We start from the raw sequence: 25,444 nt of genomic DNA, 5'->3' as shown, positions 1-25,444 counted from the left end.
TATTAGACTAAGCGGTCAGAAGTGATTTGTTAATGTTGAAGTTGAAATGGTGCTGGAATAGTGGAGGCAGCTCCTGTTTTCTTTGCAACTTGCGGTAACTCTTTGTGGTTCTAAATCAATAGTTGTTTAGTGGTCCAAAAATGTCCAAAACATTAACTTGCTTGACCATGCTGTAGGTCATGTCACAATATGCTTTGTGGACTTCACTGGACAGAGGTTGCTACCCGGTTTTGTGAGAAAACAAAGGTGTGGTTGAATTTATTATTATTATTGTCTCGGCCTTTAGGCCTATATATCACGGTTGCAAGACATTAATTAACAGACTATTGAGCAAACAACGCAATTACCCCAGTGATTTTACCCACGCACCGCTACTTGGTATCTAAACTGATCCATCAAATCGCGCTGTCGGTCCACATAAAACTGCATTACCCAAAACTCTATTTTCTCTCCTCATACATCGCAAAAAACATGGTCCGTGCATATCCCAATATATATCCCATATCTCAAGTTTAAATGTAAAATGGTTATGCAAAGGGTTATGTTTTAGGTCGGGACGTCCCAAGCATCCCATATAGCAATTGCCTTGCAAACATGGCGGCCTCTCAACAGGAGCAAAACAGCAGGAACGTTCCTGTTGAGACATCCACATCTAATGCACATCAACAACAAGGAGAGAGGAAATCAGGGGCTATATCTTTTGGTTTTAGCAAAACTGTAAGTAAATTAAAATCTAGTCGGGATGAAGCTATCAACGCAGATGAGCGAGATTATTTAACCGGAGTCGATGGGAAAGAATTGCTAAGGTAAGCTAACGTTAGCTAGCTTCTAATGTTGGTGTCTAAATACAGTTGCATTAATACATATTGTTGCCTAGTAGTCAGCTAATACCATTACTAGCCTGTATGTTGAATAAACATGTTGCTGTCCCTTTATGTATTCGCTAGTTAGCTATGTATTTAGCCACCGGTAGGAAAGACTACGGTTTAGAAACTCTTTGCCGGTAGAGTTGTAGCTACATGCCGGTAGCTACATTTCTCCTTTGGTATTATGGCGGCCCGAAAACAAATAATATGTTACTATTCTGTAGTAGCATTGGCTACTATTCCCTTGTATGAATTCATGACACTTTGTGAAAAATTGCCATACCAACTAACCCTGGCTGCACCCATTAAAACATCTACACAATTCCACTAATTTGGACCTATCTGATCCTACTCAAGGCCAGCAGCCTGGGAGGATGGGACACTATTGGTCAAAACATGTAACTTTTCTGCAGTAAAATGTTGTACCTATTCTCTGTGATTTTTTTCATTCCAATTCTGCGGTACAATTGACATCCATGGCCATTAACGCCAAAAAAACAACCTTACGGAAGCACATGCTATTCCTACCACTCTCTACTGGCCTCTGCCTACTCACAGGAATCCTCTTAGGATCCCTCACCCTGGACCAGTCTTCTTCTATACTACTCTCTTCACTGCCTCAGCATACAACACCTCCTGCACTACTCTTATCCTGGCAACCTGAACCTGCCTTTCTCTCTCTGGGCAGCTGTGATATCCAGCACCATGGGTACCCGTACAGTTTACACACACAATTTTTTTCCACCAATACACATTCCTTTGTCTCATGTCTTCCTGCACACCTCTCACATTTGAGGGTTTCCCTCCTACACACTGCTTCCACATGACCATAAGCTTGACACCTAAAACACCGTAATGGATTTGGGACAAAAACTCTCACGAGATAACTGACACATCCTAACTTGACTTTATCTGGTAAAGCCTGCATCAAAACTCAAGAGTACAGACCGTGTCTTGTGTGTTTCACACCGCTCTCCAACGGGTTTGCATCGCACCAAATGGCAGGTGTCGCAGACACCGGGAAGCTTCAACATCAGTTGATCCTCATCAACACTTAACGCCACTCCAGTTATCACTCCTTTCAACAGCGCCCTGCTCCAGAGGAAAGCAAGTCACAGTTCTTGTCCCCAGTTGCGTGGTGCAGAGCGCACGCTCCTAGTGGACAGCATAAACGCATAAAGTTCCACTTCGAGTCACTTTCACCCACCCAACATTCCCCAACCTAACACCACATATGGATCTGCCAGAAGGCAATGATCCATTCTCTCCAAAAATCTCACTCACACTGGGCCAGAATCAACTCGGGACAAGGCTCAAACTCGGCGGTCTTCACCGCACCTGCCCCCGCAGTTAATTAATCTTCTCTCGTCATGTTCAATTTCCTTCTGTAGCTCTTCCAAAAGGTATGTGTGATCCACCACTCCATATTCACTCAAGATATGTTCCACCTTTTTGTTTCTGTCCACCATCTTCACCTTCATCAGATCTTCCCCATTCCATATTTACTTACAATGTGTTCCACTTTTCTCCTTTTTTCCCTGTCCGTTACCCCCACCTCATAGCCACAATGTCCATCCATAGCTACATTTCTTCTTCTTTGGGTTATATAGTGAACTACACGCAAAAAGGTGTATTGTCACCACCAACTGTGTGGGATGAAAATAAAAGATCCTAAAAGACAAATGTGGATAAAAAAAACTCATACTGTCTACCTGAAAATCACTCATCGACATGCTCCATGCCTCATCTGTTAAAACAAATTATCCATGTCAAATCCCTACACAGTAGGAGCCTAGGAGGACAGCACATCTTCCATCGCCAATAACCTTTGTAAATCTTCCGCTGTGAATTCCTGAAGCTCCAGATATTTTCCTGCTGCCCCAGATACCTTCCTGCCGCAGCCACAATGATGTCCTATTTCTTTGAGTTCCTTTATACTTGAGCTGTGCAGTTTCACAGTTGCATTGAACGCCACAACATCCACTTTCTTTACGTACATCATGCCCAGTTCTCTTGGTTGACAAATAGCCCTATTCACTATGGGCATTGCTGCATCTACTACCATTTCTTCAACTTCACTTGCTCTTTGGAGATCCGATGGACCGCCCTAACTTTTGCCTCATCAACCTCCTTCACCCTTACAGGGCACTCCATGAACTCTATTGCAAAATGGATGTTCTTCACTCAAATCTTCTGTATAGTCCACCAGTCTGCACACACTTAAAACATGGTCAAATTCTTTACAATTCCTGCACTGTAATGGTTTGGGGACAAAAGCTCTTAATGCATACCTCAGCTTTACATGAGTAGGGAGGTGCTCATCATCAAAAAAAACTATAGAACCGACAAATTCTAGAACCAAAATAATTTATTTGAGTGTGAACTGTATTAATGTACTGTATTATATGGACTGGAATTACACACATCATTCAAACGCACTTCGTTCAAAAGCAGAAGAGAACATGCAATTCTGGTACAGCACGTGTAGCCTATAGTACAAGTATTTGCAAATTTGATTTTAATTTTGAAATATAATAGGGCCTATTTGTACAGTGCATTCGGAAAGTATTCAGACCCCTTCCCCTTTTCCACATTTTGTTATGCCTTTTGCCTTATTCTAAAAAGGATTTAACAAATAAATCCTCATCAATACCTCATTATAAAGCAAAAACAGTTTTTAATATAAAAGTTTTTCAAATGTATTAAAAAATAAAAACGGATAACTTATTTACAGACGTATTCAGACCCTTTGCTGTGAGACTCGAAATTGAGCTCAGGTGCATCCTGTTGCCATTGATCATCCTTGATGTTTCTACAACTTGATTGGAGTCCACCTGTGGTAAATTCAATTCATTGGACATGATTTGGAATTTTTTTTTTTTTTTTTTTTAAATATTTTACTAGGCAAGTCAGTTAAGAACAAATTCTTATTTTCAATGACGGCCTAGTGGGCTAACTGCCTGTTCAGGGGCAGAACGACAGATTTGTACCTTGTCAGCTCGGGGGTTTGAACTTACAAACTTTCGGTTACGAGTCCAACGCTCTAACCACTAGGCTACCCTGCCGCCCCCAAAACCTGTCTATATAAAGGTCCCACAGTTGACAGTTGTCAGTGCATGTTAGAGCAAAAACCAAGCCATGAGGTCAAAGGAATTGTCCATAGAGCTTCAAGACAGGATTGTGTTGAGGCGCAGATCTGGGGAAGGGTACCACAACATTTCTGCAGCATTGAAGGTCACCAAGAACACAGTGGCCTCCATCATTCTTAAATGGAAGAAGGTGGAGAAGGGCCTTGGTCAGAGAGGGTGACCAAGAAACCGATGGTCACTCTGACAGAGCTCCGGAGTTCCTCTGAACTTTCCAGAAGGACAACCATCTCTGCAGCACTCCACCAGGCCTTTATGGTAGAATGGCCAGACGGAAGCCACTCCTCAGTGCCAAAAAGGCACCTAAAGGACTCTGACCATGAGAAACAAGATTATCTGGTCTGATGAAACCCAGATTGAACACTTTGGCCTGAATGCCAAGTGTCACGTCTGGAGGAAACCAGGCACCGCTTATCGTCTGGCCAATACCATCCCTACGGTGAAGCATGGTGGTGGCAGCATCATGCTGTGGGGATGCTTTTTCAGCGGCAGGGACTGGGAGACTAGTTGGAATCGAGGGAAAGATGAAAGGAGCAGAGAGATCCTTGAATGAAAACCTGCTCCAGAGCGCTCAGGACCTCAGACTGGGGTGAAGGTTCACTTTCCAACAGGACAACAACGCTAAGCACACAGCCAAGACAATGCAGGAGTGGCTTCGGGACAAGTGTCTGAATGTCCTTGAGTGGCCCAGCCAGAGCCCGGACTTGAACGCGATCGAACATCTCTGGAGAGGCCTGAAAATAGCTGTGCAGCGACGCTCCCCATCCAACCTGACAGAGCTTGGGAGGATCTGCAGAGAATAATGGGAGAACCTCCCCAAATACAGGTGTGCCAAGCTTGTAGCGTCGTACCCCAAAAGACTCAAGGCTGTAATTGCTGCCAAAGGTGCTTCAATAAAGTACTGAGTAAAGGGTCTGAATACTTATGTAAATGTGATATTTAAGTTAATTTGCAAAAATGTATGAAACCAGTTTTTGCTTTGTCATTATGGGGTGTTGTGTGTAGATTTGATGAGGGGGGGGGGGGAAACATTAATCCATTTTAGAATAGAGCTGTAATGTAACAAAATGTGGAAAAAGCCAAGGGGTCTGAATACTTTCTGAATGCACTGTATAATTAGTAGGCTGACTCGTGTATATGTATATACCTTTTCATTATATTTCCCCTAAAGTTATTAGCCTACCTTTCTCTATTGCTGCTTCTTTCCTTCCTCGCTTTCAACAGTTAGATGAAACAAGTTTTGTTGTCCTTTATCTTCATTCTAATGACATCCTTGAATAGTATAGGGCTAGAATTAGATGCAGAAGGCTTTCACTTCTCTTCACAGATTGAATGGTTATAGGTCTGAATAAATAACTGCTAAAGCCTACCGCCATCGAGCGTCTCTTGGCTGCTGTATTTAACATTCAGCAAAAAAAAGAGCTTGCTTCCCTCTTCGAATAGTCTATTGGTATAAGTAATGGTGAAAAAACAATGTCCAGTAACTATTCAAGTCTAGCTTTTCCTGTATGAGACTCCAAGAGTTAAGGAGTGTTCTTTAAGGAGAGGCCAGCAGAGTACAGGTGCTTGCGTATTGCGCATGAGACAAAGGTTAGAAGCTTATTATGTTTAACCCAGCACAAATCAGTTAAATATAAGGCTAATACTGCATTGAACGTATTGCCTGAAAGAGGTAGGCTAGGACACCTACAGTTGAAGTCGGAAGTTTACATACACTTTAGCCAAATACATTTAAACTCAGTTTTTCACAATTCCTGACATTTAATCCCAGTAAAAATTCCCTGTTTTTTAGTTCAGTTAGGATCACCACTTTTTATTTTAAGAATGTGAAATGTCAGAATAATAATAGAGAATTATTTATTTCAGCTTTTATTTCTTTCATCACATTGCCAGTGGGTCAGAAGTTTACATACATTCAATTAGTATTTGGTAGCATTGCCTTCAAATTGTTTAACTTGGGTCAAAAGTTTCAGGTAACCTTCCACAAGCTTCCCACAAAGTGTTAGGTGAATTTTGGCCCATTCCTCCCGACAGAGCTGGTGTAACTGAGTCAGGTTTGCAGGCCTCCTTGCTCGCACACACCTTTTCAGTTCTGCTCACAAATTTTCTATAGGATTGAGGTCAGGGCTTTGTGATGGCCACTCCAATACCTTGACTTTTTTGTCCTTAAGCCATTTTGCCACAACTTTGGAAGTATGCTTGGGGTCATTGTCCATTTGGAAGACCCATTTGCGACCAAGCTTTAACTTCCTGACTGATGTCTTGAGATGTTGCTTCAATATATCCAAATACTTTTCCTACCTCATGATGCCATATATTTTGTGAAGTGTTCCAGTCCCTCCTGTAGCAAAGCACCCCTACAACATGATGCTGCCACCCCCGTGCTTCACGGTTGGGATGGTGTTCTTGTGCTTGCAAGCCTCCCCCTTGTTCCTCCAAACATGACAATGGTTATTATGGCCTAACAGTTCTATTTTTGTTTCATCAGACCAGAGGACATTTCTCCAAAAAGAATGATCTTGTCCCCATGTGCGGTTCCAACCGTAGTCTGGCTTTTTTATGGCGGTTTTGGAGCAGTGGCTTCTTCCTTGCTGAGCGGCCTTTCAGGTTATGTCGATATAGGACTCGTTTTACTGTGGATATAGATACTTTTGTACCCGTTTCCTCCAGCATCTTCACAAGGTCCTTTGCTGTTGTTCTGGGATTAATTTGCACTTTTCGCACCAAAGTACATTCATCTCTAGGAGACAGAACGCGTCTCCTTCCTGAGTGGTATGACGGCTGCGTGGTCCCATGGTGTTTATACTTGTGTACTATTGTTTGTACAGATGAATATGGTACCTTCAGGCGTTTGGAAATTGCTCCTAAGGATGAACCAGACTTGTGGAGGTCTAACATTTTTTTCTGAGGTCTTGGCTGATTTCTTTTGATTTTCCAATGATGTCAAGCAAAGATTCACTGAGTTTGAAGGTAGGCATTGAAATACATTCACAGGTACACCTCCAATTGACTCAAATGATGTCAATTAGCCTATCAGAAGCTTCTAAAGCCATGACATAGTTTTCTGGAATTTTCGAAACTGTTTAAAGGCACAGTCAACTTAGTGTATGTAAACGTCTGACCCACTGAAATTATGATACAGTGAATTATAAGTGAAATAATCTGTCTTAACAATTGTTGGAAAAATTACTTGTCATGCACAAAGTAGATGTCCTAACCGACTTGCCAAAACTATAGTTTGTTAACAAGAAATTTGTGGTGGTTGAAAAACGAGTTTTAAAAAAAAAATTTTTTTTAACTCTGTTTATTAAGTTTTGAACATACACACACACACACACAGACAAGACAAAGCAATATAAATAATACACTCAACTAGAAAAAAAAAATACAAATATATATATTTTTTTTTTTTAAATTTAAGAAGAAAAAAAAAAAAAAAAGAAAAAAAAAAGCTTTTAAAAAGCTTTAAAGAAACCATACTTTAGACAAGTTAAACACACCAGGCAGAAGGCTACAGAGGTTAAAGGGCAATCTATAGTACAGGGACAGAGCAAACACCTCACCATTGTTCCTGTAAGCAGTCAAGGGATAAGGGTGGAGAAATGCAACCACTCACAGAGAGTCATGGCCACAGACCGACCATCCACTGGACAAAAAAAAAGTTTACAATGCTTTAAAATAAAAAATGATTATTCATGTAGGCGTGAACAAAATGTAAAAATAACTGGTAAAAACAAGCTCACACTTCAGTCTCTGCCTGGGCAAGATGAACAAGGCATCTGCGGACCACAATCAATAAGCACATGGACCTTAATACCCCCCCAGCAAAAACACAGAGAAGCTCCTCCAACCCTTAAGTCACAGACTTATTTTAGTATTAATTGGGATGCCATCAGAGGATGGACTGTTTAAAGTAAGACCGGAATGGAGCCCAAGCCTCATCAAACAGTTTGGGGTTCCCACGTGAATTGAATTGAATTTTTTCTAGTTTCAGAGAGCACAACACATCCCTCACCCAATATTTATACGATGGGGGAGCTGCCATTTTCCAGTTCTGTAGTATTAGCCGTCTAGCTAAAAGAGTTGTATAAGCAACAGTGTCCGACTGGATTCTTGATAGGGGGGTACCCATGGGCAGTACTCCAAAAAGGGCTGTATTGGGAGACGGATCTATAACAGTGTCATATATATCAGAGAAACATTTAAATATTAATTCCCAGAAACCTGACAGTTTATGACAGCCCCAAAACATATGCAACAGTGTGGCTGGTTCCACCTTACATCTGACACAGGTAGGATCAAAATCAGAGAATATTCTTCCAAGTTTGGCCCCCGACCAGTGGATACGGTGAACCACTTGAATGAGGCTGTGTCTAGTGCTAAAAGAGGACGAGTGTACCCTGCGCAGCACAGATTCCCAGGCATCTTCCCCAAGTTCCTCCCCCAAATCCTTTTCCCATCGAGTCTTTAAAGGCACCAGAGAAGGGTTCTGTAGGTCATGAATGATTGCATATACATCTGAAATTGCGCCTCTAGGAAGCTTGTTCAGCTCCAAGATGCTCTCTATAGCAGTATTCGCAGGCCTATTGGGAAATCCAGGTGTGTTAGCCCTGACAAAGTTTCTAGTCTGGAGATAGCGGAAAAAGTGGGATTGGGGGAGATTGAACTTTTCCTGCAGCTGAGAAAAAGAGGCAAATGTATCATCAAAGAATAATTGGGCTAGCGAGGAAAGGCCTAGTGAGTGCCAAATGCCAAAAGCCCCATCATTCAAAGATGGAGGAAATAAAATGTTCTGATTGATTGGGCCTGATAGAGAAAAGCCTCGGAGGCTAAAGGCTAAACGGAACTGATTCCAAATTTTAAGAGACTGCTTTACAATTGGGTTGGCACACCTTTTGCCTAGGGACACTGGGAGAGACGAGCACAGCACAGAGGAAAGTGCTGCAGGTTTACACGATTCAGACTCCATCTGGGCCCAGAGTGGTCTAGGGCCAGTAGGATCAGTCTGCAGCCAGTACAGAACGGCTCTGAAATTTGCAGCCCAGTAGTATGTCTGAAAATTTGGTAAAGCTAAACCCCCCAATGACCTAGGCTTCTGTAAATGTTTTCTACCAATCCGTGGTACCTTGCCATTCCAAATAAAATGCATGAATGTTTGATCCAGTGAAATAAAAAAAGATTTTGGAATAAAAATGGGTAAACATTGAAATAAATATAAAAATTTGGGCAACACATTCATTTTAATGACATTAATCCTTCCGATAAGAGAAAGGGGTAGCGAATTCCAAAAAGTAAAAGATTGTTTCAATCTGTCTGCTAGAGCAACAAAGTTTTCCTGAAACAAATTTGAATATTTCCTTGTCACTTTTACTCCCAAGTAAGTGAATTGATCCCGGACAATCCTAAATTGAGAACTTGTGAAAGAGCACTTTAAAGCAGCCTTGTTTACCGGAAAGAGCTCACTCTTGCCTAGGTTCAACTTGTACCCTGAGATTGATCCAAACTTTTTAAGAACAGATAGGGCACGTGGCAATGAGGTATCGGGGTTGGAGATAAACAAAAGGAGGTCGTCAGCATATAGCGAGACTTTCTGCTCTAAGCCCGCCCTGATTATGCCTTGAATGGCATCATTAGAGCGTAGTGCAATGGCGAGAGGCTCGATTGCCAAAGCAAACAACAAGGGGGAGAGTGGGCAACCCTGTCTGGGTCCGCGGTGCAAGGGAAAATAGTCAGAGGACAAGTTATTGGTCCGTACCGAAGCCATGGGGGAAAAATAAAGAATCTTTATCCACGCAATGAATTTGGGGCCAAAGCCAAATCTATAAAGGGCAGCTGTTAGGTAATCCCACTCAACGCGGTCAAACGCTTTTTCGGCATCAAGTGAGACCACCACCTCCGGGTCCTCCGACGCTGGGGAGTACAGTATATTCATAAGGCGCCTAATATTGAAAAATAAATGCCTATTTCTCACAAAGCCAGTCTGGTCAGAGTGTATTACTTGGTGCAGCAAGCCTTCCATACGGATGGCTAAAAGCTTAGCTAGGATTTTGTAATCACAGTTTAAAAGCGAGATTGGGCGATAGGATCCACATTCCAGGGGGTCTTTGTTTTTCTTTAGTAGTAATGAAATTGAAGCCTGATAAAGACTAGGCGGCAGCTTTGAAGTATTGAGGCACTCTGCAAATAGTCGGGACAAGAATGGGCAAAGCAGACCAGAAAACGTCCTGTAAAATTCGGTTGGAAAACCGTCCGGACCCGGTGATTTACCACTTTTCATTGCGGACACTGCTGTTGCAATCTCCTCAAGCGTAAATTCTTCTTCTAGACAGTCATGGGAGTCTGTATCAATTGAAGGCATATTCAAGCCATTAAAGAAGGAGTCAATCAGCGAAGGGTCTTGAGGGGATTCAGAGGTGTATAGCGCAGAGTAAAATTGTTTAAATTGATCATTGATCTCTTTATGTATAACTGTGGTGGCACCAGACGGGGTCCTTATTTGTGGGATTAAACGTGAGGCCTCGGATTTACGGATCTGATGTGCAAGGAGTTTACTGGCCTTGTCGCCTTGTTCATAGACTTTGTATCGAGCTCGCAAGAGTAACTGTTCAGCTTGCCTGGTAGAAAGCTCATCAAATTCAGATTGGAGTAGTTGGCGCTCTTTATGCAGATCAGAGGAAGGATCCGTAGCATACCTCTCATCCAATGTGGCTATGGACTCGCTCAGGTCCCGAAGTCGCTGGGAGCGAACTCTGTTTTGGTTGGCTGTATAAGAAATAATTTGGCCACGTAGGTATGCTTTGAGAGACTCCCATATGGTAGAGCAGGACATACCTGGTGTTGAATTAGTTTCTAGGAATAAGGTAATTTCAGAAGAAATGAAATTAACAAACTCCTTATCTGAGAGTAAAATGGGGTTGAGACGCCATTGATAACACCTAGGAGGTCGCTGGGGAAACTCTAGTTCAAGCACTAATGGTGAATGGTCAGAGATAACAATACTCTCGTAAGTACACTGCCGAAGGTTAGGCAGAAGTTTTTTGTCCAAAAAGAAGTAATCAATCCGGGAGTATGTTTGATGAACATGAGAATAAAAGGAATACTGTCTATCTGTAGGATGTAGGAAACGCCAGGCCTCAAACATAGCATATTTCTGAAGAAAAGATTGAATAAGTAGGGCACATTTAGATGGGCCTGTATTTGTTTGTGAGGACTTGTCAAGAACTGGGGACATTTTACAGTTGAAATCCCCCCCTAAAATCAACAAATGAGAATCTAAATTGGGAATAGCAGACAGAAAGGAAGAAATGAAACTTGTGTCATCCCAATTGGGAGCATAAACACTAGCCAAAACAAGAGGGGTAGAAAACAGTTCACCGGTTACTATGACGTATCGTCCCTTAGGATCAGCAATAACCTCAGAAGCTACAAAGGGAGTAGCCTTATCAACCAGAATAGCAGCACCTCTTGATTTACTATGAAAGTTTGAGTGGAACACTTCACCAACCCAGTCCTTACGCATCCTAAAATGCTCACCAGTCCTCAAGTGAGTCTCTTGTAGAAATGCAATATTTGCATTCAAACCCTTTAAGTGTGTCAACACCCTCTTACGCTTCACCGGGTTGTTAACCCCTTTGGTATTCCAAGAAATGTACTTGATCGTATTATTTCGGCCCCTCTGGGCATTCCCGTTATTCAACCCTGTCATCAGAGCATAGAATGGAAAAGCAATGAGCGCCCAAAACCCCCAGAATAACTTGTCTCAGAGTAATAATGTACGGTGGTAAATGTTTGGAAAAAAAACAGAAAAAAAAACTAAAAAGACAGAATGACAACATTAGAACTGAACAATTCAACCTGCCCCCCCGCCCCCTCCCCCCATCCCAGACAATACCTCCCCAAACGAGGTACAAGCCTAAATAGAACATGTTCTCTTCGCACAGTATGTCTGTGAGAGTGCGGTCTTAAACCTAAACCCACAGTCCCGCTCTTTAAAGTCGCGTTTTGTTAGTGGATCAAGCAGCAAAAAGAAAGATTTGTATGTATTTTTTTCAAATAAAAAAAAGGCGAATCCCCTGTGCAAACGGAATGACAAAAGCACCACTTGTAGATGTATATAATTGTATTCCCCGTCTTATAACAGGCATTGAGAGAAAATAAATAAAATGTATAAAGGCTCTCAGCCAAAAATCTAATTTGAAGTAAGGAAATCGTAGTAAGACAATCAAAAATAATAGTAATTATAATAGTAGTCTAATTGAAGCTGAGACAGCTTACAACCAATCCCAAAAAACTATGTCTGCGCAACGTTGAACGTTTGCTGGGCTTAAATGACGCTCAAAACTTTTAAAATTAAAGTGAGGCCCCAGAAACCGTGTAGCCTCGGGAGACATTTGCTGTTTACTGGGTCAATGCAAACGGATGCAGTAAACAAATAACCAAAAATATTTTGAGTCACTGAGACAATGTGTAAACAAACTAAATAGGTGAGCGAGATAAGGCACGCACCCTAGATGATCAAAACATTAGATCACATCAAATAAGCCTGAATAGTTTCACCAACTATACAAGACTAGACTGTTATATCTGAACATAATTGTACCACAAGTGGGGTACTTACTATCCACAGTTCGCAAGCAACAGTTGCTAAACTGTGAGCATATTCAAGACTTCTTGATATGATGTTGAATGTGAGCCATAGCCTCCTCCGGAGATTCAAACGTGTGGTCTTTACCCTCATGAGATATCCATAAACGGGCCGGGAATCGCAGTCCATACTTCACACTTGGATGGTCCCGGAGTACTCGTTTGGCCTGTCCGAAAGCTGCGCGCTGCCTGGAAACAGTGGGGGAGTAGTCCTGGTATATGGAAAAGCTCTGTCCTTGAAAGCTCAGAGTGGTATTGCGGGCTCGTCGGAGGATCTCCATCTTCTCATGAAAAAAGTGCACTCGAAGAATTATGTCACGGGGCCTCTCCCCATCCCGGGGCTTTGGGCGCAGCGACCGGTGGGCTCGATCAATCAGGGGCTTTTCATCTAAGGCAAGAACATCCTTCAGCAGCCCTGAAACGAAATACGTGGCGCGATGCATTTCCGCGGACTCTGGGACTGATACAAGCCTCAGATTATTACGGCGAGAGAATCCCTCTAAACTCACACAGCTCTCCCTCACCTTTTTCAAATCCGCAGCTAGGCGTTTAACTTCAGCCTCCAGGGATGTAGTTAAGTCGGAGACATTAGTAGCGGAGGCCTCCAGTGCTGCAATCGTTGTAGTGTGTGACGCAGTTGTTGTTTTGAGTGATGTAATTGCCGGCACAGTCTCGTTCCGCAGGATGGTTAAATCTGCTTTTAAAGTATCAGAAACCTCCTGTATTCTGGCCTCAATCGTAGCAACCACCTGTGTTTTCATTTCAACTATCTCAGAGCGTAGTAGTTTGATGGCCTCGAGAATGTTCATTTCAGCGCCGCCAGTCCAAGCCGCGCCCCCGGGTAAAGTGTGCGTCCCCGGGCCCTCAGACTCAGGAGAGGGCGGTGATGAGAACGGGTCTTGTAGGCCGGGTTTTCTCAGAGTCATGTTCTTGGCCTTATGTTTGGTCGACATGCTGACATTCGGAAGCAAAGTAGTCTTGGTTTTTACGGAAAGGGATCACCAAATTAATATTTGAAAATAAATACGGTTTTGCTGCAGAATTCACATAAACTTTAAGAATACCACGGGAGCAAACGGAAAACACGTCAGTCGCACATGGCGTCCCCTACCATCCCCCGAAAAACGAGTTTTAATGACTCCTAAGTGTATGTAAACTTCAGACTTGCTGTGCCTTTCCCTTTTCCTCCACCCTCTCTCCTCCTTGACATGGAAACCGGTAAGTGTTTGAGGAGATGTCAATTCGTTAGTAGGCTAACTGAAGAGTGTCCTCCCCTCCTCGACGAAACTTCTGAGAAGCAAGCAAGAATAAGCAAGACATAGAAAGAATAAGGCTGTGACCTTGCGATTTCTCTTCAAATATATAAGTCCCGCAATGAAGATGGTAAAAAATAATAATGGTCGAAATTTGTCAAATGTTATTAGGAAATGTTAGCAGACATAGAATTTTATTTAACAATATCAAAAAAGGAAAATAGTCAATAGCCTAAATATTATTATTATTATTATTATTATCAACTTTAGGAAACACATTTAAATAACATTGTTATTTAGCCCATTCACAATGCACAATGTTCAGTATGTTTTACACAAGCCATTTTTGTCCACATTCACCCGAACGACTGCCCCCTCTCATTGAACCCACAAAGTTCAAGGCCGCCCTTGGTACTGCAGGCATTGTTTGCAGAGAACAGAATTCCCCATTATAGTGAAGGGGAAAATGGCAACCTTCGTGGTCCATCTTCATGTAAATAAGTACATTTCTTGAAGACCATCACAGTACCAATAATTGCTTCTATTACACATCAGATGTATGTCCTTGAACCAATTATTTTAAAGAAGTTATAAGGAAAAGTAATAAGGATCATTGACTTTGTAGCTAATGGCAGCCTGCAGTATCTTGAGATACTCAATGTGAGGGGGCAGCACTGAGCTAGCTTGCAACGTTACTTTCTGGAGTAGGTCAAACTCAAATGAATGTCTCCATAAATTTACCACATTAGACACCATCTTAACTGACTCCCTTGGCTTCAAATGCACTATTGAGTCTACACATAGGAATGAATGGTGTCACGTGATCGATGGCTTTGTCCATTCATATAAACAGTCATTGACGTTCCCCTCGCGGCCTCTGCTCGATTTACCTTTGCGTCCTCCTTTTGAAATGGGTCAATCTAATTGAGAAAAGGCCTGGGGGTGCGTCCCAATATCTACTTTCTCCTGAAATGTGTACAATCCCTCACTACTTCCCAAAAATCTGGATTGGTGGAGCCATGGGTTCATGGGAATTTTCACGATCTTATATCAGTCATTTCCTTTCAAGTCATTGAAGGAAAGCACACCAGTGCACCCTTTGGGAGGAAGCTTTGCAAAGGCTAATTGTTGTCTAGTTAGTAAATTCCTTCTACCTCCTTTGTCTGTCTTAGTATCAAGCCTGTGGAGAAGCCGAAGGAGCTGATCATTCCACTCATCCAAAGGAATCGCTGGTGCAGCAGGCAGGAAAACAGAGCTGGCCAGGTCCAGGGGCACGGTGATGGAGGGGGGGATAAGGCCAAAACACAACCCCCCTCTCAGGAGCAGGACTCAGTGGAATCACAGGCTGTCAAAGAAATTATTGAAGGTGCATGTCTGTGTGTCAGCTTCAGTTACTACTTCAGTGAAGATAGCCAATCAGAAATTAGCACCTTATCCTAATGTTGTGAATCCACCGTTAATACTTGAATCACTCTTTCAATATCACATCTCTTTCAGAATCTCAGAGGCAGCTTGACCAGTGGAAAAATGGGGACCAAGCAGACCCCAACCTCACCATCCCCCTGCTGATGCAGAACCAGGCTCCACAGGGGTTTGAGGATGGAGACCACATCAAGGTGGACCTGCGACCAGAGTCTGTAAGTATGGGGCGAGGGTCAGAGGAACCTTATCCGTTACCGTCTGGTTCTTGGGTCTTGTTGTGTCAATAGACTGTGAAGTAAATTCAATGCATTTTCACAGCAAATGTTATGTGTGAAGTCAAATTAGGACGGGAAACTTTAACAGAGGGCGACTGAAAGTTGTGTCAGATTACGAGAGAGAAGTTGATTCCTAAACAGAGATGGAAAGTTATGATAAGCATGAGTGAATGAGAGCACGCGATGGATTAACAAGTGTGTGAAAGTCAGATCAACAGAATGTCTGCGATGACAGATGGAGGTGGACTGACCAGTTTAACTGGGACTGAAACCAGAGACTGTGTGAAAGTGCTGACCGCAGGATATTTCCACCAAACCGAACCGTGCCAACAGAGATGTGTGTGTGTGTGCATGACACGTACTCACTTCAAATCTGACAGCATCTTACGAACGAGATGACACTGGCTTGCCCTCCCTCTCCCTAGAGACCAACAGTCATCTTCCTTTGTGCATCTCTTCCTCATCACCCATCCGCCACCCTCTCATCACTGTCATCTCACATCTGTCTTGACTCTAGATACAGTGCCTTCAGAAAGTATTCATACCCCTTGACATTTTTCCACATTTTGATGTTACAGCCTGAATTTAAAATTGATTACATTTTTTTAATTATTTTTTTGTCACTGACTTACAGACAATGCCTTATAATGTCATTTCAATTATGTTTTTCAAATAAAAAAAAAGGTAAAGTAATGAAAAGCTGAAATGTCAATAACTATTCAACCCCCTTTGTTATGGAAAGCCTAAATAACTTCAGGAGTAAACATGTGCTTAACAAGTCACATAATTAGTTGCATGGACTCTCTGTGTGTGTGCAAAAATATTGTTTAACATTGTTTTTTTAATGACTACCTCATCTCTGTACCCCACACATACAATTATCTGTAAGGTCCCTCAATCAAGCAAGTGAATTTCAAACACAGATTAGACCAGGAAGGTTTTCCAATGCCTCGCAAAGGGCACCTTTTGGTAGATGGGGAATATATATATACAGTGGGGCAAAAAAGTATTTGGTCAGCCACCAAAAGTTCTCCCACTTAAAAAGATGAGGCCTGTAATTTTCATCATAGGTACACTTCAACTATGACAGACAAAATGAGGGGGAAAAATCCAGAAAATCACATTGTAGGATTTTTAATGAATTTATTTGCAAATTATGGTGGAAAATAAGTATTTGGTCAATAACAAAAGTCTACCTCAATACTTTGTTACATACCCTTTGTTGGCAATGACAGAGGTCAAACGTTTTCTGTAAGTCTTCATAAGGTTTTCACACACTGATGCTGGTATTTTGGCCCATTCCTCCATGCAGATCTCCTCTAGAGCAGTGATGTTTTGGGGCTGTTGCTGGGCAACATGGACTTTCAACTCCCTCCAAAGATTTTCTATGGGGTTGAGATCTGGAGACTGGCTAGGCTTTTTACGAAGCCATTCCTTCGTTGCCCGGGTGGTGTGTTTGTGATCATTGTCATGCTGAAAGACCCAGCCACGTTTCATCTTCAATGCCCTTGCTGATGGAAGGAGGTTTTCACTCAAAATCTCACGATACCTGGCCCCATTCATTCTTTCCTTTACACGGATCAGTTGTCCTGGTCCCTTTGCAGAAAAACAGCCCCAAAGCATGATGTTTCCACCCCCAATCTTCACAGTAGGTATGGTGTTCTTTGGATGCAACTCAACATTCTTTGTCCTCCAAACACGATGAGTTTTTACCAAAAAGTTATATTTTGGTTTCATCTGACCATATGACATTCTCCCAATCTTCTTCTGGATCATCCAAATGCTTTCTAGCAAACTTCAGACGGGCCTGGACATGTACTGGCTTAAGCAGGGGGACACGTCTGGCACTGCAGGATTTGAGTCCCTGGCGGCGTAGTGTGTTACTGATGGTAGGCTTTGTTACTTTGGTCCCAGCTCTCTGCAGGTCATTCACTAGGTCCCCCCGTGTGGTTCTGGGATTTTTGCTCACCGTTCTTGTGATCATTTTGACCCCACGGGGTGAGATCTTGCGTGGAGCCCCAGATCAAGGGAGATTATCAGTCGTCTTGTATGTCTTCCATTTCCTAATGATTGCTCCCACAGTTGATTTCTTCAAACCAAGCTGCTTACCTATTGCAGATTCAGTCTTCCCAGCCTGGTGCAGGTCTACAATTTTGTTTCTGGTGTCCTTTGACAGCTCTTTGGTCTTGGCCATAGTGGAGTTTGGAGTGTGACTGTTTGGGATTGTGGACAGGTGTCTTTTATACTGATAACAAGTTCAAACAGGTGCCATTAATACAGGTAACGAGTGGAGGACAGAGGAGCCTCTTAAAGAAGAAGTTACAGGTCTATGAGAGCCAGAAATCTTGCTTGTTTGTAGGTGACCAAATACTTATTTTCCACCATAATTTGCAAATAAATTCATTAAAAATCCTACAATGTGATTTTCTGGATTTTTTTCCTTCTCGTTTTGTCTGTCATAGTTGAAGTGTACCTACGATGAAAATTACAGGCCTCATCTTTTTAAATGGGAGAACTTGCACAATTGGTGGCTGACTAAATACTTTTTTGCCCCACTGTATATATATTTTTTAAAGCAGACATTGAACATCCCTTTGAGCATGGTGAAGTTATTAATTTCACTTTGGATGGTGCATCACTACACCCAGTCACTACAAAGATACAGGCATCTTTCCTAACTATGTTTGCCAGAGAGGAAGGAAACCGCTCGGGGATTTCACCATGAGGCCAATGGTGACTTTAAAACAGTTATAGAGTTTTAATGACTTGATAGAAAACTGAGGATGGATCAACAACATTGAAGTTACTCCACAATACTAACCTAATTGACAGTGAAAAGAAGGAAGCCTGTAGCGTATTAAACTATTCCAAAACATGCATCCTGTTTGCAAAAAGGTACTAAATTCATACTGCCAAAAATGTGGCAAAGCAATTAACTTTTTGTTCTGAATACAAAGTGTTGTGTTTGGGGCAAATACAACACATTCTTGCTCACACTCTTGCTGCTGGTGAGTCTGATCCACCTCTATGCAGACAACACCATTCTGTATACTTCTGGCCCTTCTTTGGACACTGTGTTAACAACCCTCCAGATGAGCTTCAATGCCATACAACTCTTCTTCCGTGGCCTCCAATTGCTCTTAAATACAAGTAAAACTAAATGCATGCTCTTCAAACGATCGCTACCTGCCCGCCTGTCTAACATCACTACTCTGGACGGCTCTGACTTAGGCATTTGTAGTTGTCCACATATTCTAAGTGTCTGGTTAGACTGTAAACTCTCCTTCCAGACCCACATCAAACATCTCCAATCCAAAGTTAAATCTAGAATTGGCTTTCTATTCCGCAACAAAGCATCCTTCACTCATGCTGCCAAACATACCCTTGTAAAACTGACCATCCTACCAATCCTCGACTTCGGCGATGTCATTTACAAAATAGCCTTCTATACCCTACTCAATAAATTTGATGCAGTCTATCACAGTGCCATCCATTTTGTCACCAAAGCCCCATATACTTCCCACTACTGCGACCTGTACGCTCTCGTTGGCTGGCCCTCGCTTAATACTCGTCTCCAAACCCACTGGCTCCAGGTCATCTATAAGACCCCTTTAGGTAAAGAACCCCCTTATCTCAGCTTGCTGGTCACTATAGCAGCACCCACCTGTAGCATGCGCTCCAGCAGGTATATCTCTCTGGTCACCCCCAAAACCAATTCTTCCTTTGGCCTCTCATTCCATTTATCGTCTGCCAATGACTGGAACAAACTACAAAAATCTCTGAAACTCAGAGCAGCTCACAGATTACTGCACCTATACATAGCCCATCTATAATTTAGCCCAAAACAACTACCTCTTTCCCTACAGTATTTATTTTATTTTGCTCCTTTGCACCCCAATTTTTCTCTCTACTTTGCAAATTCTTCCACTGCAAATCAACCATTCCAGTGTTTTACTCGCTATATTGTATTTACTTCGCCACCATGGCCTTTTTTTTGCCTTCACCTCCCTTATCTCTCCTCACTTGCTCACATTGTATATAGACTTATTTTTCTACTGTATTATTGACTGCATGTTTGTTTTACTCCATGTGCTGTGTTGTTGTATGTGTCGAACTGCTTTGCTTTATCTTGGCCAGGTCGCAATTGTAAATGAGAACTTGTTCTCAACTTGCCTACCTGGTTAAATAAAGGTGAAATAATTAAAAAAAATAAAACATTACCGAGTACCACTCTACATATTTTCAAGCATAAGTGGTGGCTGCATCATGTTATGGGTATGCTTGTAATCACTAAGGACTGGGGAGTTTTTAAATACAAAAAATAAACTAAGGGAGCTAAGCACAAAAAAAATCCTAGAGGAAAACCTGGTTCAGTCTGCTTTCCACCAGACTGTGGGAAATGAATTCTACAAAGTATTGACTGGGGGTGTGAATACTTATGTAAATGAGATATTTCAGTATTTCATTTTCTAAAAGTCACTTTGTCATTATGGGTTATTGTGTGTAGATGGGTGAGAATTATTCTTTATTTATTTTGAATGCAGGCTGTAACACAATGTGGAATAAGTCAAGGGGTATGAATACTTTCTGAATGCACCGTATTAGGGAGGGGCTGAGGAGCTGGCTCATTCCACCTCTATGCTTCTCCCACTATTGTGTGATCCCAGCTTCCCCTAGAGCAGACAGAGCCCATAAGGGAGCTAGTGAGGAGCATGGCACTGGGACAGACGGCACCCACAATAATGACAGCAACATGTCTCTACACTGCTGTGATGTGGTTGGTGACCTCAGTCAACTTGGTCTGACTGAGTCTGTCAGCCTAGAGCCAAAGGATTGTATAACAACAACATTGGAATCAGCTATTTCTGTCTGTGTATGGAGTCCGGACATACACAAGCATCTGTCAGTCTATAGAAACACTATCTGGCAGGCTGACACAAATGACAATCGGATGTACAGAGCATTAGACTGTACCAGTAGGTGTGTAAAGAGTGATGTCAGTGAGAAAAACAATCTGAGACTGCATATAGAATGTGACGTGTGTCTTCAGTCCACAGAGGCAGACTATGACAGTGTTCCTGTGGAGGTGTACGGGTTAGCCATGCTGAAGGGGATGGGCTGGAAGGCCGGAGAGGGCATCGGGCGGACCTTCAAACAGTGCGTATTCTCTCTCATAGTCGGTCTTCATCCCCAATCTCCGTGTTATTTTTTAGTGCCTTTAAAATATCTGGTTTGCTATGTCTGCTTTATTTATAATGCCAATATTATCCACTCTTGTTGCATCAGGTTTTTGGCATTGGACTTATATTACAGAAAATAAGTAATGACATAAGATGATTATGCTGTTTTCCCCAGAGTACAGTAAATAATGTAGTTTTAGTAATGCAATCTTACTGTGGTTGGCCACTGTTGTTTTTAATCTTCAAGCCCATCTGTTTTGCTAGTCTGCAAATATAAACCCATTGACTCATAGACATAGGGGTCGACCTCATCCCATTATACTTCCTAGTTCACTCCCACCCAGGGTTGACAGTAAGCCGGAACGGTCCGGTACGAAGTCCCAGCAAAGCAAATAGTGTGGGTTACGCAATACCGGTAAAACATGAGCCTATCACGATCATTAATACACAGATTCCATGAAAACTGTAGGCTATTACACTTTATCAGGACCGCATGGGAAATTATCTAATTGACTTGTGTAGACCTAATGAATGGGCAATTGTCAATGTCATTCATAACACTTTTTGGTGTTTTGTAAGTGATGTCTCTCTACTTTTAGGCCTATCAAATGGCACTGTATGGACGCGGGAATTATTTTAGAGGGGAGTAGCCTAATAGTTGGAATAGGAACTGAAGTCTGGACACTGACTGTAGGCCTCACATGTAGCCTATTATAATGTTAACTTCTGCTGAATGAAGTGTTCCTCGCAGTAAAATTACAGAGCAAATCTACATTTTGTCTCGGGAATAGGAGTAGAGAAATAGGATTCCTTTCAGCATCTTGAAAGAATGAAAATATGCGCTTAGGGACCTGTTGTGTAGCCTAAATGAGCAATTTCTTTCAGCAACTTTAAAGCTGACAGTTTCATTTTCAACCACATAAAATATGCATTCAAGATTAACTGAAATACTATCAGAAACATGTTGGATCGTTTTCAAAGCTTTTGATTTCCTTGAAACCAGCAAACTGGCATCATTTGGAAATATCCATTGTCCCTAGATCCTCGCTTCGTGAGAGAAGCAGGAATGAAAGAACTTTACCGATGTCAACTAGATTGTTGATGATGCATTGATCATTCTTTCGATTTATGACATTGTTCTGGGGAGCAAGGCTTTATTTAGAATTCTAGACAAGCATCAAGTAATGACAGAAGAGAAACTGCATATAGGCTATCTAATTATAGACAAGTTGACTAACAAAATGTTGGAAATTATAATCAGAAAAATATCTGAATGAGGCTGAAAAACCACCGTCCTTGAGTAACATGCACATGTAGACTACATGAGCCTTTCGAAGTAATTGTTTGACAATCAGATTAATGCATGACCGGTTGTGTTTATGCCACATGAAAAGGTAGGCTAATACATTTTAAAAGTTAAATGACAAATCTTGACTATTAGGCCCATAGAGATGCTATGAAATGAATACAGATTCCATATGTCATTCAATGATTAAGCCCATAAAAATACAAATAAAGTAGATTTTAAAAAGCTCCTTCACACACAGGAGTACCAGGAAGAATCTACTTTCACCCTGCTCCCACCTAATCTCTCTCTCTCTCTCTCCCCTCTCGCTCTAGGGATGTGAAGCCTATAGAGCATCAGCTGAGGCCGAAGGGTCTGGGTCTGGGAGCTGACCGCTCTGCTATACGGGACCTGGAGCCCAGCGGGCCCCGGAGGCCTCCCAAGCCAGGTGATGAGCGGAAGGATGAGACCCTGGTCCTGGGGCCTGGAGGCCATGTGCTGGTGGAGTCTGGAGCACACAAGGACCTGTACGGGAAGGTGAGATATCTGACTTTGTTTGTCTGGACTCTCTGGAACTACAGAAAGCAACAGCAATCTCCTGAGAACATGACACTGTGGCATATCACTCTCGTAGGCCATCTTAGGCGTCATAGTTGTTGTTTCAGAGCAAGACAATTAGCTTTACTTTGCTCACATGTAACTGTCTCTCTACTTGTGCCTTTGCACACTGATGGACTGTTTTGTCTCCCCCTCCTCGCAACACCCCTCCTATTGCCCCAACATTCCTATGTTACAGATTGAAGGAGTTGATCCGGACAATGCACGAGTAGTGGTCAAGCTTGCGATTGGTAGCAAGACTGTGACAATCAGTCAATATGCACTGAAACTGGTTGACCGCACAGAATATGACAAAAACGGCAAAGACCTCAGTAAGTTTCTCCTACCACCATGTTAGTTTTGTGATTGCTCTCTGAAATGACATTGAACCTGTTTACCGTAAAATATTGGAATAATTTAGTTGAGCAAACAGATGTCATACAGGGTCATGGAAATGTTCTTTCCATGACTATTTCCAATATTGTTGTCTTGGCAATACTGAGACACCCACTCACTACATGGATGGAAGGTTCTAGACCAGAACAAGGGGGAAAAAACAGCCGAAGGGCAGACTGGTCTGTTGTTGAGTGATGAGCTGGGCTGATTCCACAGGCTCTCTCTCTCTCTCTCTCTCCTTTAGCTAAGTGACATTTGAGCCTCTGTGTGAAAAGGAGCCATATGGCCTTTTACCATTCCAACCCAAAACAGCCATGCTGTCACTGCTCTTATTGTCAGTAATCAGAAGGACCCGTTTCTGGAGTGGAGGGAGGTTCACACACAAGCAATGGCCTTCAAATATACACTGGTACTGTTGTTTGTGAACAGGCAAATTGTACTGCTCTCATGTGGCTTATTTGTTATTGCTGAATAGGTCTATGTATCGGCACTACCATAGCAATAATGCAGATGAGACTGCTTGATCATTGTGATGAAACTGTTTAATGGAGCCCCCTTGGACTGTTCGTGACGTTGCAATTGTAACACTATCTTTCTACCAATCAGGTCGCCTCAGCAGGGCCCACAAAGACAAGGAGAAAGAGAAGGAGCGGCAGAGACGGGAGGAGAAAGAGAGGAGGAGTAATAAGGAAGAGGAGAGGAAGAAAAGTAGATCTTCTGAGAGGGACAGGGATGGAGGGAAGGACCAGAGGAAAAGGAAACACCGGGATTCTAGTCAGGACAGGTAGAGGATCCTGAAAATATGGGATGAGGTTGGAAGTGTAGGATTCATAAAATAAAAAAGAAATACAAGAGGTTAACTAATGACTTAGTTTATGTTGGATTATCGTACTCCTTCATAAATTCTCAATCTAAAGCAATTATTTACTCACATCATTTCATTTGATAACATATAATGAAATGATTTGAGAGTAAATAATTGCTTCAAATTGAATTTTTTTGTTGATCACCTTTTCCCTTCTCTCCTTAGAGAGAAGCCCCAGGCAAAGCTACCTCCTGCTGCCCCCTCCTGGCTCCAGAGGGACCTGAAAGTTCGCTTTGTAGATAAAGCCTTCAAAGGGGGAAAATACTACAATTCAAAGGTATTAACACTAGGGGCACTGGTACACAATTCATTGCCTGTTGACACTTTACAGCCCACTACAGTTCTGTGTTGTTGATCTTCAGAATCAGTTTAATGAATGTCCTATGCTGTTTTTTGAAGATGCGAATAGAGGATGTCTTGTCGCCAAACATCTGTGTGTGTCGTACTGAGGAGGGCAGATTCTTAGATGGTGAGTTCAAGGTTTACTGCTGAATTACATTCTACCTACTCCAACCCATATTCTTTTAACTGGTGTTCCCTCTACTCATCTAATTGTTCCTTCAATGATGCCCTTATGTCTTCATGATAACATAGATGTGAAACAGACGATGCTGGAGACCATTGTGCCAAAGACTGACTCTGAGGACATCATGGTTGTACTTGGCGAACACAGGGGGCAGGTGAGTGAGTGGATGGGTTCATCGTTATCACTTTGCCTGTAAAATATCCATGCGGATTTGTTTCATTACTGATTGGATTGAAGCAGTACAACATGTTAAATATTGAAGTGTCTGTAGTTAATGACATGGTGTGTTCCAGATAGGTCGTATTCTCCAGAAGGACCGAGACAGGAGCAGAGCCATGGTGCAGCTGGACAGATATGAGGAGAAAGTCTTCACCCTGGACTATGACTCCATCTGCCATTACGTAGGAGGGGGAGATCACTGACACCCTCTGCTTTTACCATGTAACTAGTGATGTACTGTTAAAATATTGGTGGGGGAATAAAGTAACTCTCCCTATACGTTCGATGCATTTTTCCCACATTAGGTGGGTAAACGCTTGCGCAAAATTAAAAAGTTGCGTAAACCGCAAGAGCGTTTATCCTCCACTTCAACACTGATCTCAACCTGCCCCAAACATGTCGTTTTCATTTTACAAAGTTTGGTCATAAAATGCAAGAGTGTGTATGTACAGTGAGTAACTTTTGTCAGTGTATCTTTGTAATAAAATAATGTCAACAGCAAAGCCATTTTGTCCTTTGTCCTGACTCAAGTGGCAATATTACAACAGTAATGGCATAATCATGCTGTTGGCAATACACACACAGTTGAAGTTTACATAGGTTGGAGTCATTAACTCATTTTTCAACCACTCCACAAATTTCTTGTTAACAAACTATAGTTTTGCCAAGTCAGTTAGGACATCTACTTTGTGCATGACACAAGTCATTTTTCCAACAATTGTTGAGACAGATTTTCACTATATCACAATTCCAGTGGGTCAGAAGTTTACA

The 25,444-nt window shown here is 42.2% G+C and overlaps 1 protein-coding gene across 1 annotated transcript; it reads left to right on the top strand.

Moving 5' to 3' along the window:
• Nucleotides 1-578: 578 nt before the first annotated feature.
• LOC139367647 (G-patch domain and KOW motifs-containing protein-like) lies at nt 579-25,176 on the top strand. The gene is made up of 11 exons (XM_071105916.1): nt 579-806; nt 15,081-15,274; nt 15,406-15,545; nt 20,656-20,762; nt 22,406-22,607; nt 22,867-22,999; nt 23,670-23,847; nt 24,094-24,205; nt 24,328-24,397; nt 24,523-24,608; nt 24,748-25,176. Exons 1-11 carry the CDS (start codon nt 595-597, stop codon nt 24,874-24,876), a joined length of 1,563 nt encoding a protein of 520 aa, XP_070962017.1. The 5' UTR covers nt 579-594; the 3' UTR covers nt 24,877-25,176.
• The last annotated feature ends 268 nt before the right edge of the window (nt 25,177-25,444 follow it).

Source organism: Oncorhynchus clarkii, chromosome 16 (genome assembly GCF_045791955.1).
Source record: "Oncorhynchus clarkii lewisi isolate Uvic-CL-2024 chromosome 16, UVic_Ocla_1.0, whole genome shotgun sequence".
NCBI lineage: Eukaryota > Metazoa > Chordata > Actinopteri > Salmoniformes > Salmonidae > Oncorhynchus > Oncorhynchus clarkii.
The sequence above is the reverse complement of the archived record's forward strand: the minus strand, read 5'-3'. Positions and strand labels throughout refer to the sequence as shown.